Genomic DNA, 15029 nt, shown 5'->3' on the forward strand with positions numbered 1-15029 from the left:
TGGTTCAGAAGGATGTCATGGTTGATGGTATCAAAGGCCGCTGAGAGATCCAGCTGAACTAGGAAACAACTTTCACCTTTGTCCCTAGCCCGCTAGATATCATAGACCAGCACAACCAAGGCAGTTTCAGTCCCATGATGGGGCCTGAATCCCAATTGGAAGGGATCCAAATGGTCCGCATCCTCCAGGCATGCCTGGAGTTGTTCCGCAACAACTCATAGAGGGAAGCATTCACCACCCCACAGAGCCCATCGCCCAGCCCTTTCCAGCTGACTTTTATGAGCCAGGATGGGCAAGGATCAAGGAGACAGATGGTTGGTTTCACTCATCCAAACAACCTGTCCACATCCTTGGAGGTAACAGATTGGAATTGATCCCATGCAATTTGACCAGACAGGACTCTGGTACTCTCCTCCCCCAGCCCTGCTCCCATGGTGGAGTCTATCTCTTTCCGAATCTGAGAGACTTTATCTGCAAAAAAGTTGCAAAATCATTGCAGGAGATCTTGGGATCCTTACTAGGCCCCGATAGCAAAAGTGGTTCTCTTAGATTACGAACCACCTGAAAGAGTTTCCTGCTGCTGTCTTCTGCAGATGCAACAGAGGCAGTGAAGAAGGTCCTCTTCACTGTCGCTGTCACCACTTGATAGGCTTGACATTGAGCTCTAACCCATTTCCGGTTCGATTCAGAATGAGTTTTCCGCCACCAGCACTCTAGTCGTCTCAACGAATGTTTCATTGCCCTCAGCTCTGCAGAAAACCATGGGGCTGTCCAGGCTCCCATACAATTGGAGAGGGTGGTTCAGAGCCAGACAGTTCATAGCCCTGGTTAACTCTACATTCCAGTGGGTCACCAGGGAATCAGCTGAAAGCCATCAACATGGGAATAATAATAATAATAATAATATTTATAACCCACTCATCCCCCATCACCACTTTCTGGACACAGTCCAGGAGGAAGGAGTGGAACACTGTATAACAGTGCCCCCAGCTCCTCTAGATATTCCAGAAGGATGTTATGATTGATGGTATCAAATGCCACCGAGAGATCCAACCCCTGCCACTCCCTGGAAACCATTTGGATCCATTAAGTGATGGGGTGGGGCCAAGCTTGCTATAGCTATGAGAGGAGCAATGAGAGATACTCTTGGGGTGTCATATTCTGCACTTCCTCCACTGAAGGTTTTAGGTGCAAATATGTGTGAATAAACCATATTTCTAAGACATTGCAGACTCTGCTGTGTCCTGATTTTCTAATGGAAAAACACAAATCTTGAGTGCCTGGAACCCCCTAGAAGCTTGTTACCACACGGCAGAAACTGAGGTCCAAGTTGAATGGGATGTCTTCCCTGTCCCTATCCTCAAGCTTCTTAGCTGCTGCACCAGAGGGACTGAAGCTCCCACAATCATCTGACTATCATGCATAGAGCTAGTCAGGGGACTGCAAGTGGGGTGTGGGCTTTAGTGAGCCAATGTCAGAGGCTGACTTTGCCAAAGGCTACAACCCTGTTTGCATTTGCAACAAAGCCAGGGGACTGGCACTTTTATTGCCAGGCAGTAAATCCAGCACTTCTGTTTTGGGAGTCAATCTCTGAACCTAGAGGAATGGCCTGAATTCATGCCAGTTGAACAGTAACAGCAAGATCCAAGAACATAGTGCAGCTCAGCTTTCTGCAGCAGAAGTAAGGAGGTCTGCATCAGGGTTGGAAAACGATTGCCCATGAGTTGGGCGATCAACAAATCCTTTGTCAAAGGAGAGACTCTCTCAGACGCAGACCACTGTCTTCATCCCTTTCTCAATGGTGCCAGTCCAAGCCACTCCTGAACCACTATGATGCCAAACACCCATTGTCTCCCCCATAGGGGGAGCTATAGGGGGCTATAGGGAGCTATAGGGGGCTATAGTTTAAGAGGGCAGAGAATTGTTTGGAGACTCCCTTTTCTCGACACAGAGCTACAGTTCTCCACCCCTCTCCTCAGGGAACACAGAAATTGGAGCTCTGGGTTGGGATTTGGTGTCTCCTAACAACTCTCAGCACCTTTAACCACTCCCAGAAATGTTTGGGGGAAGCGTACTGTGCGGACATGGGTTTAGGGCTCATCCACATACAGTGGTGCCCCACAAGACGAATGCCTCGCGAGACGAAAAACCCGCTAGACGAAAGGGTTTTCCGTTTTTCGAGGCGCTTCACAAGACGAATTTCCCTATGGGCTTGCTTCGCAAGACGAAAACGTCTTGCGAGTCTTGTGAGTTTTTTCCCTCCCCCCCCTTTTTCTAAGCTGCTAAGCGGCTAATAGCCGCTTAGCCGCCGCTAAGCCGCTAATAGCCGCTAAGCCACTAATAGCGCTAATCCGCTAATCCGCTAATAGGGATGCTTCGCAAGACGAAAAAACCGCTAGACGAAGAGACTCGCAGAACGGATTATTTTCGTCTTGCGAGGCACCACTGTATCTGCTTGTTCCCTGCCTAGAAAACATGGGTCCAAGTGGTCTGAGCGGTTGTCCCCTTACCTCACTCCTTTGCATGGAAAACCTGCTCTTTAGTGCTCAATCAGAACAAACATCCATCTGGGGGGAAAAGCCCAATTGCCATTTGCTCCAATTGTGTGCTAAAGAGCTGCTTCCCATCGGGAAAGGTGAGGGACCAGGGGAAGTGTGAATAAGCCCTTAGTTTCATCTAGGGCTTGGTAACACATGTCACACTAAGGGGAAAACAAAGACAGCAGCCCATGAAAGACCCAACAAACTTCCTGGTTTGGCCAAACAGGAAGTGGGTAGATATGTCACGTAACTGAGCAGGTGACCCACAAAATGGCTGGTGGAGATTTTTTTGTTTGCTTATGGCATTTATACATTGGCCTTTAGCCAAAACAGTGGACTACAGTGGTACCTCGGGATAAGAACTTAATTTGTTCTGGGGATCTGTTCTTAACCTGAAACTGTTCTTAACCTGAGGCACCACTTTAGCTAATGGGGCCTCCTGCTGCCGCTGTGCCGCCAGAGCACGATTTCTGTTCTCATCCTGAAGCAAAGTTCTTAACCCAAGGTACTATTTCTTGGTTAGCGGAGTCTGTAACCTGAAGCGTCTGTAACCTGAAGCATCTGTAACCTGAGGTACCACTGTATAAAAATCTTGACTAAGATGGTTCCTGCATTCAGGCTACACACCCTAAAAAGACATATCACATGTGGAAAAAGCAATGGCAAGGAGGAGTGAAAAGAAAGCCCAAGAACACGTTCTTCAAGTCACAGCCTGTCAGGCGTCAGGGAACCTGATTCCCCCCACAGTAGGCTGCAAGGAATAGATGAGACAGGGAAAGTTCTTACCAAAACATTTTATTCAATATTCACAGAGGGAGGCTTAGAAATGCAGCTTCTTGGAGTAATGGTGTTGCTCCAAGAAAGTCTCCCCCCCCCCTTCTCTCAACTTCCTCAATTGTCAGCAGCAGCGCCCACCTTATGTTGGCCACGTAGGGTCATTTGTCTCCAAGCCCTTTGCTCCCCTACTTTCAAGGCCTGCCAGGTTCTGGGAGAAGGGGGGTCTGGAATGCTTTCTAGTGACAACTATCTGAAGAAGTGTGCATGCACACAAAAGCTTATACCAAGAACAAACTTAGTTGGTCTCTAAGGTGCTACTGGACATTTTTTTATTATTTTTTATATATATTTTTACTACGTCAAACCAACATGGCTACCTACCTGAATCTAGTGACAACGTGTCAGCCAACTGCTCCGGCTCTGCCTCCTCCTTTTCTCCCACAATTTCCCACTTTGCCTTTCACCTGCCTCACTATTCCTCTGTCCAGTCCCTGACCCAGCCAATGTCACTCATGGTTCTGCCTGTCTTTTGCTTCAATAAAAAGCAATCCTACCCCAAAACAACTCCACACATACACACATACACACACACACACCAGGGATACCAAATCCTAGGGCCCCACTCTTCTGGGTCCTCCATATTTTTGGGGGGTGACCCCCCATATTCCAAACAATCAGGGGACAGAGGAGAATGAGCATGGAGCCAAGTGTGGGGTGGCAAAACGTGTCACCCTCCAGGTTTTGTTGAACTGGAGTTCCTGTCAGTTCCAGCCAGCATGGCTAATGGTTAGGGATGATGGAAGCTGCATCCATATCAAAATTCAGAAGGCCACAGGCTCGCCATCCTTGAGTTTTGAGGCTCCTCTCTGAACTTTCCATGTTTTCTGGAGCTGGCTACACTAATTTCAGAACATAGCAGGCAATAAATGATAATATGGCAGGGTGAGGAAGACGTGGGTCCAGATCTCCACTCATCTATGAAACTCCTTGAGTGATGCACTTTGGGCTACCCCAGGGGTTGGCAACCCAAGGCCCATGGGCCACAAGCGGCCCACAGAGGTCATTTAACTGGCCCTCGAGCTGCCTCCAAACAAAGCTGCCTGCTTGGTGAGTCCCTGCGTGCTGCGCTAAAATGGCACAGCGTGGCACGGGGACTCGCTTCTGCAGCACTGGAAATCGCATCTGCGCAGATACAGACAGCAGAAATCGTGATCCGGCCCATGGAGGGATCTCCGCTGGAGTGAACCGGCCCATGCGAGGTAAACCATGCCGACCCCTGGGCTACACACTATCTCTCAGCTGAACCTACCTCACAGGGTTGTTGTTAGAATAAAAGAGCACTCCTGCCTTCCTGCCTGCTTGAGGATCCATAGAGGAGTGAGGGAATAAATGGAATAAGTAATAATATGTAAGGTACATGCCAAACATTCCTAAAGCTAGAAATGCATCAGTTGGCATCAGTTTTGCCAAATTTGTTGTCAGAATCCACCGTTCGTTCCAGGAAGTCCTTGCACAATAAGAGAAGCATCTCCACCCATTTTCTTTATGGGTATTTACACTACACAACACTCCTTTTACTGTGGTTCATTGGAGCAACTCCCTAAAAGATGTTACAGCAGACCCATCTATAAAACGTCCTTTGCCCATACATCTGGGCACAAGAAGCAGTCAAGCTCAGCAATGATCTTAGCCCTACCTTACGACACCATGGTGCCTCTCATTATGCTCTGCCTTCTTTCGCCACTCTTAGTTGCCTCTGCGGATACATGTAAGTTATTTATCATTGATCACATCCATTTTCCTACTTTGCTGTTAGGGACAGAATGAAAGACCAGCACTATGGAATGACATATCAACTGGGCCATCGTTTGATGCTAATCTAGGGGGGTTAAAAACTTTGCTCAAAATGTTCTTGCCACAGACTGATCGCCACTCTTAGTTGCCTCTGCGGATACATGTAAGTTATTTATCATTGATGACATCCATTTTCCTACTATGCTGTTAGGGACAGAATGGAAGACCAGTACTATGGAATGGCATATCAACTGGGCCATCGTTTGAGGGTTAAAAAGTTTGCACAGATTGTTCCTGCCACAGGCTGATCTTTAGCAAAAGGAAGAGCTGAGGTGCATGCAAGAGGTAGTGTCCCCCCCCCCCCCAAATTTGGACTTCCACGCTAGCTTTTGAGTGGATGCCTTTGGTGATGGGGAATCATAGAATCATAGACTGGGAGTAATCTGCTGTAAATTCTAAAGGTGTTGGCTGAAATATACAGTATTCAGCTAAGTGCTACTCGGAGTATGTATATTGCAATGGATGAGCCTAAGTCATGTCCACTAACTTCCAAAGGTCTATTCATAGTAGGTAAAAAGGGTAATGGTAAAGGACCTCTGAAAGGTTAAGTCCAGTAGAACTAGCATTGGGAGGCATATTTTGCATGAGATTTATTTATTTATTTGTTTGTTTGTTTGTTTATTGCATTGCCCTATACCCTCAGTCTCAGGGCAGTTCGCAGGATAAAATCAGAATATAAAGCTACAAAATCACACACACACACACACACACACACACACACACCCCTAGGTAGCTATGTCACCTGCCGTGTAACTAGCAAAATGCTATTGCCTTGGTCGTTTTCTACTGCTGATTGATCTTCTCTTGGCTTTCTTGACAAAATCTCAATGTGCTGTAGCCAGTGGTGGGACTGGGGCCATTGATGGCATGGGGTGGGGTGGGAAGGGGAATGTGCCCCTCTTAATGACACAGAAGATTGGTGTTTGTTAGTACACCATCTCTATACAGCACTCAAATGCCAGTTGTGCACCCCATTTTACAGCAGCATGCACAGGATCTGCCATGTAAAGTTTTTTCTTTTTCTTTTTCTTTTTCCAAATATCATTCATCGGATGTGTTTTCCTACTATGTGGTAAGGGACAAAATTGGAATCACATACCTACTGTGCCATTGTTTAATGCCAATCTTGGAGGGTTAAAGACTTTGCAGAGAACTTTCTTACCACAAGAGGATCTCTTGGCAAAAAGAAGAGCCGAGCTGTATGGCAGCTTGAGAACGAGGAGTGGACAGAGGGTGAAGAAAGAGCTGTGAGCGCAGGGGGAAACTTCCCCCAGCCTTTGGACCCCCTGGGAGACTTAATACATCTGCTGTACCTTGAAGTGGTTGTGGAAAGGGCAGCTGAATGGGACACAGCTGTGGGAAGCCTGAGGAAGTACCATTGACCTTGGGCTTGCCCATGAAAAGCAAGTCTATAGTGAGAGACTAGATCGATGGCCGCTGTTCTGATTGCGACTTTTGTGGGTGAGCTGAGGGTGTTTGGACCCTGGGTGAGAACCGAGAGGCTGAGAATGAAAGGAATTGTTGAATTATTTGAAGAGCAACTGTAATCAACAAATTAGGCTAGTAGGACTACAAGAAGTTTTGTAAGGAAAAATATGAGAAGTGTTACAAAGTAGAAAAAGATAGAGATATTGGTTATGAGTTTGAAATGTAATAGGGAAAATAAGAAATGCATACTAAGAGATTAGATTGGAAAATTTTCAGACAGGACTGATGGAAGTCAAAAAAATTGAATAAGATGTAAAAGTATGTTTAATTACTGTTGAAAATGATATGTTAAAAAACTAATAAAATTTATATATATAAAAAAGAGATAGAAAGGAATTGCTACTGATATATATATATATATATATATATATATATATATGTAATGTTATATTAATGTAACGTTTTTATATGTAACTGTGTATTTTTGTAATGTTTTCTTTAAGTTGTCTGTTGTTGCTTCGGCTTTTTATACACCTCATAGCAGGGCCCCCCCCCAACTTGAATAAAATATTGGGGAGGGGCAGGTAATCCCCACCCTGCATGATCAATCACATGACATGGTGCACACACAGCATTTGAATGGCAATGCCCATCTTCTTGGGGGGGGGGCCTCCCCCGACATATTTTATGGGGGGAGGGCAAAGGGACCTTGCCCCCTAGGAATTGGCTCCTTTGCCTTTAGAGATAATTTTAATATATTAAGCAGCATAGAAATAAAGTAATCTATCAATCAATAATCAATTAAGGGCTAGATTCTGTATTTGGCGGGACACGGGTGGCGCTGTGAGAAGGCCGGCAGTTCGAATCCCCGTGATGGGGTGAGCTCCCGTTGCTTGGTTCCTGCTCCTGCCAACCTAGCAGTTCGAAAGCACGAAGTGCAAGTAGATAAATAGGTACCACTCCAGTGGGAAGGTAAACGGCATTTCTGTGCGCTGCTCTGGTTTGCCAGAAGTGGCTTAGTCATGCTGGCCACATGACCCCGAAGCTGTATGCCGGCTCCCTCAGCGAATAAAGCGAGATGAGCCCCGCAACCCCAGAGTCGTCTGTGACTGGACCTAACGGTCAGGGGTCCCTTTACCTTTAACTCTGTGTTTGGTAGAAAAACACAGGAATAGCCTGCAGGATCAGGCCAGTAGCCCATATTGTCCACAATCCTGTTCTCAGCCAGATGCCTATGGGAATCCCATAACTAAGACCTGCAACAGCACTCTCTTCACTTGTGATTCCCAGAAACAGGCTTCCAGAGGCATTGCTGCCTTCGCGGTAGACAGAAAGGATAGCCGTCACACTGAGTCACCATTGAGAATCTTCTCCTATCTGAATTTCTTTAATCCTCTTTTAAAGTTGGAGGCCATCACTGTCTCCTATGGGAGGAAGAAGGAATGGAAATAGACTGTTCAAAGTTGACATAATTCCCTGCTTTCTTCCCCCTATTCACCCAAGATGGCATTTTGATTAGCTAGAAAACACATGTGCATTAAAATTTGTAAATTATGACAACCTTCATGTAAAGCACATGACATTCCCCAAATAATAATGGGAACTGTAGTTGGTTCAGGGTGCTGGGAATTGTTGTTCTGTGAGGGGCAAATAACAGTTCCGGGGATTGGGGGTGTGTGTGTCGTGTGTTTTAAATAAACTTTAAATGTATGGTGTGTACACAGCCAAGTTCTTATCCAGCAGGACACATTTCACACTGTGATGTGCACTCTAGGAAAAACTTTGCCCAGAGTCAGCATTACGCACTGAATGGGACACGGGCCTTCCCCATTTTGTCCAATGCATGAGGGTTCTTCAGTCCCATAGTTGAATGATGCCCTTCTCTCTTCTTCCAGCTGTCTTGAAGTGTGTACAAGGAGCAGAGGTTTCTAATGCTTCGGACTGTGCCAGCGGTTTGGATGCCTGCATGCTCATCAGGGACCAGAGCACAATGCTTGGTAAGGGAGGTGTTGGCCTTGCCTGGTGGCATGCTCCACGCTGTGCCACAATCTATCCAATGGAGGCTGGTGCCCATTAGGACTGGTATGGAAGAAGGCCAATGATGGGCAGAGCCAAATCATTCTACTTTTGCCCCCATCTCCTGCTCCCAGTTGAGTTCTGCAAGGGACAACCCTGAGACTAAGGAGGAGTTGGACGCTGACAGCAGACCCTCCAAGTTTCCCTATTTTCGAGGGACAGTCCTAGATTTACAGAAGCTATCCCAGTTTCTGATTTGATCCTGGAATGTCCTGCATTTCCTTGTGCCATCCCTATTTTCACTGGATAAATGTTGGAGGGTATGAAGTTATCTGACCTCCAAACCAAGGAGATAAGTAACTATACAGCCCTAAGAAGACATCTGAAGGCAGCTCTGTATACGGAAGTTTTTTTAAAAAATGTTTATTTATGTTTCTATATATGTTGGAAGGTGCCCAGAGTGGCTGGGGCAACCCAGTCAGATGGGCAGGGTATAAATAGTATTATTATTATTATTATTATTATTATTATTATTATTAACAACAATAACAATAATAATAACAATAATATTAACAACAACAACAATAATAATAATAGAATAGGGGGTCCCTATTTTCATCAGGAAAATATAGTGGGTCCTCCTTGAACAGGTGGATGCCAGCAGAGGGCAGACTGAGGCTTGGACAGGAAGTACCCCATTCTTTCTCCTCTACCACTAACCACCTCCTGAGATTTATGGCAGTGTTCCAGAGCAGAATTCCCTTTTGGGCAGAGGGCCACATTCTGTTTTGAGGGCCACACACCAGAACTGGGCAGGGCCATAAGCAAAAGTGGGCAAAGCAATAAATGTAAATTTTAGCTTTATAGGCTAGGTTATGCCCACAAACACCCATCTCTCTCTCTATCTTCCACTCGGTCAAGGAAAACAGAAATCATTATCAGATTTCAATGACATATACCAGCCAGGCGAACACACTCAAGGAGGATGTAAAACGAAGTTGGTAAGGGGTGTGGTTTGGGCCAGTTCTGAAGGGTCAGATACAGAAAGAGATTCCCTTTGGTCCACAGACCTGAGGTTCTTCACCATTGATCTGAAACTTCCAGAGTTTCTTCAGCAAGATGGAGGCTCTACTCCACTGAGCCATATTCCTTTGGGAGAACTTGGAAAGGATGGAAGGGCAAGGCAGAGCAGAGACCATAGAGTTCGGCAGAGAATGAAGGATTCTGGGGAATGAGCTCTCCTGACCTGTTGTTTGTCTTTCTTTTCTTCCGGTAAACAGGCACCGAGTTTGACACAACAACCTATTCATGTGGAAAAAGTGATTCTTGTGCCAATGCTTATAACATCACCATAGGAAAAGAGAAACATTTGCGCTCCAGCTCTGCTTGCTGTACTGAAGATGGGTGCAACACAAAGTTAAATTGGACCTGTATGTCATAACCTACCCCTCTATGATATCAGAATTGCAGAAATGAGCCACTCCAGGAGTTCTTTTTATGGTGCATTCAGAATGATTTGTGCCCATGATGCTACTGGGGCAGTCACACACTATTCCATTCTCAATACCGTTTGTATGTGCATGGTCATACTGCTTAATTTCTAATCAGTGCACATCCCATTACTTCTAGCTGAAATCCCATAGTTTTTCATACCACAAATGTCCTGGTTTATTTTCATCCCACAGTAGAATGCAATAAAACTGGAGAAGCATCACAGAAGAAATGAAACCAGGAGAAATCCATCACTAATGCAGTGTTATAGTTTGAAAAACATGTTGCACAAATGAACCCGCAATAGAACACCAGTCTGGAGGGGCCCTTGGTTTCAGAATGATGAAAACATTCACAATTTGCTTTTGAAACTTGGCAGGAACAGGGTGGAGTGGAGGAAGTTTTGGTATCTCCACACCTTTCATCCTAACACAAGACAGGAAAGGTGTCAAACCTGTGTGTGTAGAACTCATTCTTTCATTCTGACAAAGAATATGCTAACAAACAGCTGGGGGGAGGACTCAGTGGGTGGTTGTGTGAATGCATCAGGAAGGCTGTGGCTGCTGTGTCTGTGTGAAGCAGGCCTGTCAATGATCCAGCAGGGCTCTTCAGAGATTCTTATGTAAAAATGTTCCATATATGATCATTTGCTTCTGTCTTCTTTGCTTCATAGCTCTTCAAGCTCCTTGGACTGAGAATGGGCTCACTTGCCTAAAAGGATGTTATGCTCAGACGGAGGAAGAGTGCACGGATGGACCAGTCTTATGCACAGATGGTCAAAGGAATTGCATCACTGTAGAAGGAAGCTCTGGTAAGGGACTCTGAAGGGACTAAGCAAAGGAGGAGGTATTCCGTGGGATGGGAAGAGCAGGTGGGAGGGGAATGCTGCCTCTGGAGGATCTAGAGGTGGACCAACCATCAGGCAAGATGAGATGACTATTTCAGGTGGCAGAACAACAGACTTGCAGCCCTGACTCTTGGGGAACAATCTCCCAGGATGTTCTCTGGTGCAAGCATCATTGAAATGAACAAGTGCTGTGCCAGAGCATGGTGGGATTGCACCCATGATAAGGTGCTAATGGCATGTGTGCATCATTCTTTGGAGCACTAAAGTGTCGAGTGCGGGATTGAGTCTGGGCCCATTCACATAAGTCCTTCTCATTTGAGTAGAACTTGGAACATTTAGAAGCTAAATGTTGAAACATTTCAGATGGGCAAAAGAAAATACTTTGTCACCCAGTGCATAGTTGAATGATGGGAACTGGTCCTACAAGACCAGTTTCAGCATAATGATAAGCCACATGGGGTTTCTTTTGCAACCAGTGTTGAAGAAATATGACTCTGAATACTATTGACTGGTATGCAGAGTTAGCACACAGCTTGGAGGTTTTCAGCTTCTGAATTATTGTTAGGAGAGGAGGCTTACTTTGATGCAGTCACACAGAGAAACACTTGGCATGGAAGAATAAGTAATATGCTTATTATTGGAAATGCATGCTTGGATAGGAAAGAGGTTTCTTTTTCTCCCTAGCACAGTTGGACTCCATGGCAGCCATGTTGTGAACATAAAATACAGTGGAACCTCGGGTTACAGATGCTTCAGGTTACAGACTCCACTAACCCAGAAATAGTACCTCGGGTTAAGAACTTTGCTTCAGGATGAGAACAGAAATCATGCGGTGGCGATGGGAGGCCCCATTAACTAAAGTGATACCTCAGGTTAAGAACAGTTTCAGGTTAAGAACAGACCTCCAGAATGAATTAAGTTCTTTACCCGAGGTACCACTGTAAGATGTTGATGGTTGTGACAACCAAATATGTCACCTTGAGCTCCTAGCAGTAAAGGTGGGATACCTTTTTCAGATGGAGGATTAATTCTTTTTAAAAAACAACAATAAATGTAAAAATAAATTGTGGATGTGTTGACTGACCCAGGCTCTTTTGAGAGGAAGGGTGCTATAAATATTTAACAATTAAAAATATTTTTTTTCCCCAGAGGTCAGGTGCCCGTGAATCAGAAGTGGGTGGAGCAAAACATTATTATTCCCCCCCCCCCCATTTCACATGCACAACATGCAGCCATCTTTCTCCTCCGTCCAGGCAAGCAAGTGTTCAAGCCCCAAAGGAGGGTGATAAGTAGGCTGGTTATGGATGTGGTCTGGGGGGACAGGCTGCACCCCAGAAGGAGTTATAGCTCAGGGAGAATCACAAGCTCAGATAGAAACCCCAGAAATAAAAAAAATAAAAAAAATGAGAATTTGCCAAGTGTCCCCAAGTTGAACAACTTTCGCCCATATCTGTTTTTCTCATCTGCCTCTTCCTCTCCTCCCCAATCCAGCCCAGGCCCAGGTTAAGAATGGATGGATCCCAATTGTTGCAAAATTCTTTCCACTGTGGCTGATGAACAGACACTCGTGGCCTCAGAGGTCTGAGCCCCAGGTTCATTTTTTGGCAGGTCCCTTTCCCTGTTTTTCCTTTCAGTTTGCTATAAAGGTGGCTGGGTGCTCTGCAAAACACACTTGGGCACCATGGGACCCCAGGCAACTATTATATAGAAATACAAATTCTGAAAATATAAGGTTCTACAATCAATTAGCATAGGACCGACCATAGGCAGAGCCCATGGCAGGCAGAGTAACTAATCCTAGTTTTGTACCCATTTTCCTCCCTGTTCTGATCTACAAGAGGCAATGCCGCTAAGGAAAAGGAAGCTGATGGTGAAACTCATCCGTTGGACTGGTTGTGAGTCAGAAGGCAGGCCAGTGGGGGCTGGGTGAGGGCAGATTGACACTGAAAGGGCCATGCCCCATTTGTTTTCCTAGAGCAGCTACCACTGACACCTGCTGATGATCCCCATATTTACCTGCAGGTGCCAAGACGTTCGTCCTGCATGGTTGTGGAACAAGCAATATGTGTGGTGTAGAAAACTATGCATTGACAATTGGAGGAATCCCCTACAATATCAAAACAATAACATGTGTCCCTGCTGCAAAAGAAGCAGACACTGCGTAATCCTTAACGAGCCAGAAATTCCGCATCAGCCACAACTTGGAAACCAGCCACAACTCCTAAAGCAACAATGATACCTAGTGCCAGCCATATCCTGTTGAAGAGTTTCTTCCTCCTCCTGCTACCCATGATCTCCAGCATTCCCTTTATGAAGTTTCTCTCCTGAGCTCTCTTTCCATGCCAGCCACCTTGAAGGTTTCATGCCATGAGCATTTTGGCACTGGAATGGACAAATCTGTCAAATTTCAGTGCTTTTAAGTTTCTCATTTAAAAAATAAAATGAAAATCTGCCGACATTTAGCATGAATTTACCCTATTAAACACAACTTTTGCAGGCAGTTGGAACAATATACATAGTATGTTATTATCCCTAATATATACACTTTACTCTCATAAATGCATTTTCGTATATGCTGTTTGGTTGAAGAACTACACTGCAAAATCCTGAGAAATGTGAAATTTGAAGGCTAGGTGGGTTTTAGTTTGCATATTGGTCTGGAAAGTGCAAATGAGTTAGTTTCTCATTAATATGCATACAAAATTGAATTTCTTCCTCATCCTGATTTGAGTACCACAATACCTCCCGCACCTCCTCCAAAGTGTGTTTTTGATGCTCCAGGCTGTTTTCTGAATGAAATATTGCAGGGCCAATAAAGAATATTCAGTCCAAAACTGGTTTTGTTTGTTTCTTCTGGATGGCTGTCAACTTGGGTTGAACAAAGAGAAGGTGCCAGTCAGAGGTTCCTTCTGTGGCTGAGTGGGGTGGCACAGGTGAGCCTACAGAAGAGAGCCTTGTGTTTCTTCCTAAGGTACCTTTCTTCGTATTGATTCAAAAAGTGATGTGGCCATTCTGGGGCAGAGGAACACTCCTTAGCTGTGTCCAAGATTATTGCATGTATAAAAGAGATGAACCTCCGTTAAAACAAATGAAGAAACTAAAACCCAAAATCAGAAGCAAGTCCCACTACCATTTCAGTCATGCCTATGCTCCTAGCTGCATCTCCATTTTGTCAAGCAAGAGGCATGAGCCAAGCTGCTAAGCTTCTGCTTAGCACAGGAGCGAAGAACATTCTTATTTTGTAGGGTTGCCTTATTTTGAAGAATGAAAAAGAGGACACTATGACAGTTATGATGACCGTTCAGAGCAAATAACTGCAATTCGTCTCAGATTTTACCACTGAAAAGGAGGATGTGTCCTGGAAAAAGAGGAGACATGGTAACCCTAGCTTGAAGGAGCTGGTGGTCTGAGGAACAACAAAAGGAGGCATTGACAGTGGGAAGGGCTGCTTCCCAGTGACAGAGCATCTCAGATTGCCACAATTCCAAGAACGGTTTAACAACAAACCCCATTGCAATAGTCAGAGAAGGACCAATTTTGAAGGCTGCCCTTTTTTTTATATTTGCGTGTTGTTTTGGAATATACAGTTATGAACTTCCCAGAATCTCTACATCCAGTGAAGGGTCCAACTTTGAGCAAACTCATGGATTCCTTCATTAAATATTTTTTTCTTAAAAGTGTGTACGTTGTCTCTATTTTCAGGGCATAGAGTCTTTTCTACGGATCAGTTACATTCAATGTGAGACATTGATGTTGTTTATAGTATAAGGTTGGAGGAGAAGAGAGGGGGGACAGAGGGGAACCTTTCACACTGCTAAGGGAAAATAACAAACAAACAGTTAAATAACCTACCCAAATGATGCTGAGACAAATACCTCACACATATACTAAGTAAAATAACTTTTGGTTTGTGTCCTCCCCCCTCCCCCCCGGAAACTACTGTTACGAAGGGAGAGGTGGGCAGACTCCCCATAATCTTTACATCCAGTGGAGGGTCAGAGTTTGAGCAAACACATGGATTCCTGGACTTAGCAATGGCTGGGAATAGAACCAGAAAACTTCCTCATGATGCCAGC

General features: G+C 45.1%; 1 protein-coding gene across 1 annotated transcript; it reads left to right on the forward strand.

Annotated features, from left to right (window-relative positions):
* Positions 1-4981: 4981 nt before the first annotated feature.
* Positions 4982-13758, forward strand: LOC307221691 (phospholipase A2 inhibitor and Ly6/PLAUR domain-containing protein-like). The gene is made up of 5 exons (XM_079986453.1): positions 4982-5085; positions 8495-8596; positions 9896-10045; positions 10780-10917; positions 12976-13758. Exons 1-5 carry the CDS (start codon positions 4998-5000, stop codon positions 13116-13118), a joined length of 621 nt encoding a protein of 206 aa, XP_079842579.1. The 5' UTR covers positions 4982-4997; the 3' UTR covers positions 13119-13758.
* The last annotated feature ends 1271 nt before the right edge of the window (positions 13759-15029 follow it).

Source organism: Podarcis cretensis (assembly GCF_951804945.1).
Source record: "Podarcis cretensis genome assembly, chromosome: 8".
Classification (NCBI taxonomy): domain Eukaryota; kingdom Metazoa; phylum Chordata; class Lepidosauria; order Squamata; family Lacertidae; genus Podarcis; species Podarcis cretensis.

Excerpts from the sequence above, each read along its gene's own strand:
- LOC307221691 (XM_079986453.1), top strand. The coding sequence starts at position 4,998 with ATGATCTTAGCCCTACCTTACGACACCATGGTGCCTCTCATTATGCTC. Across the intron at positions 5,086-8,494 it reads AGTTGCCTCTGCGGATACAT|CTGTCTTGAAGTGTGTACAA; the intron begins GTAAGTTATTTA and ends CTCTTCTTCCAG. Across the intron at positions 10,046-10,779 it reads CACAAAGTTAAATTGGACCT|CTCTTCAAGCTCCTTGGACT; the intron begins GTATGTCATAAC and ends TTTGCTTCATAG.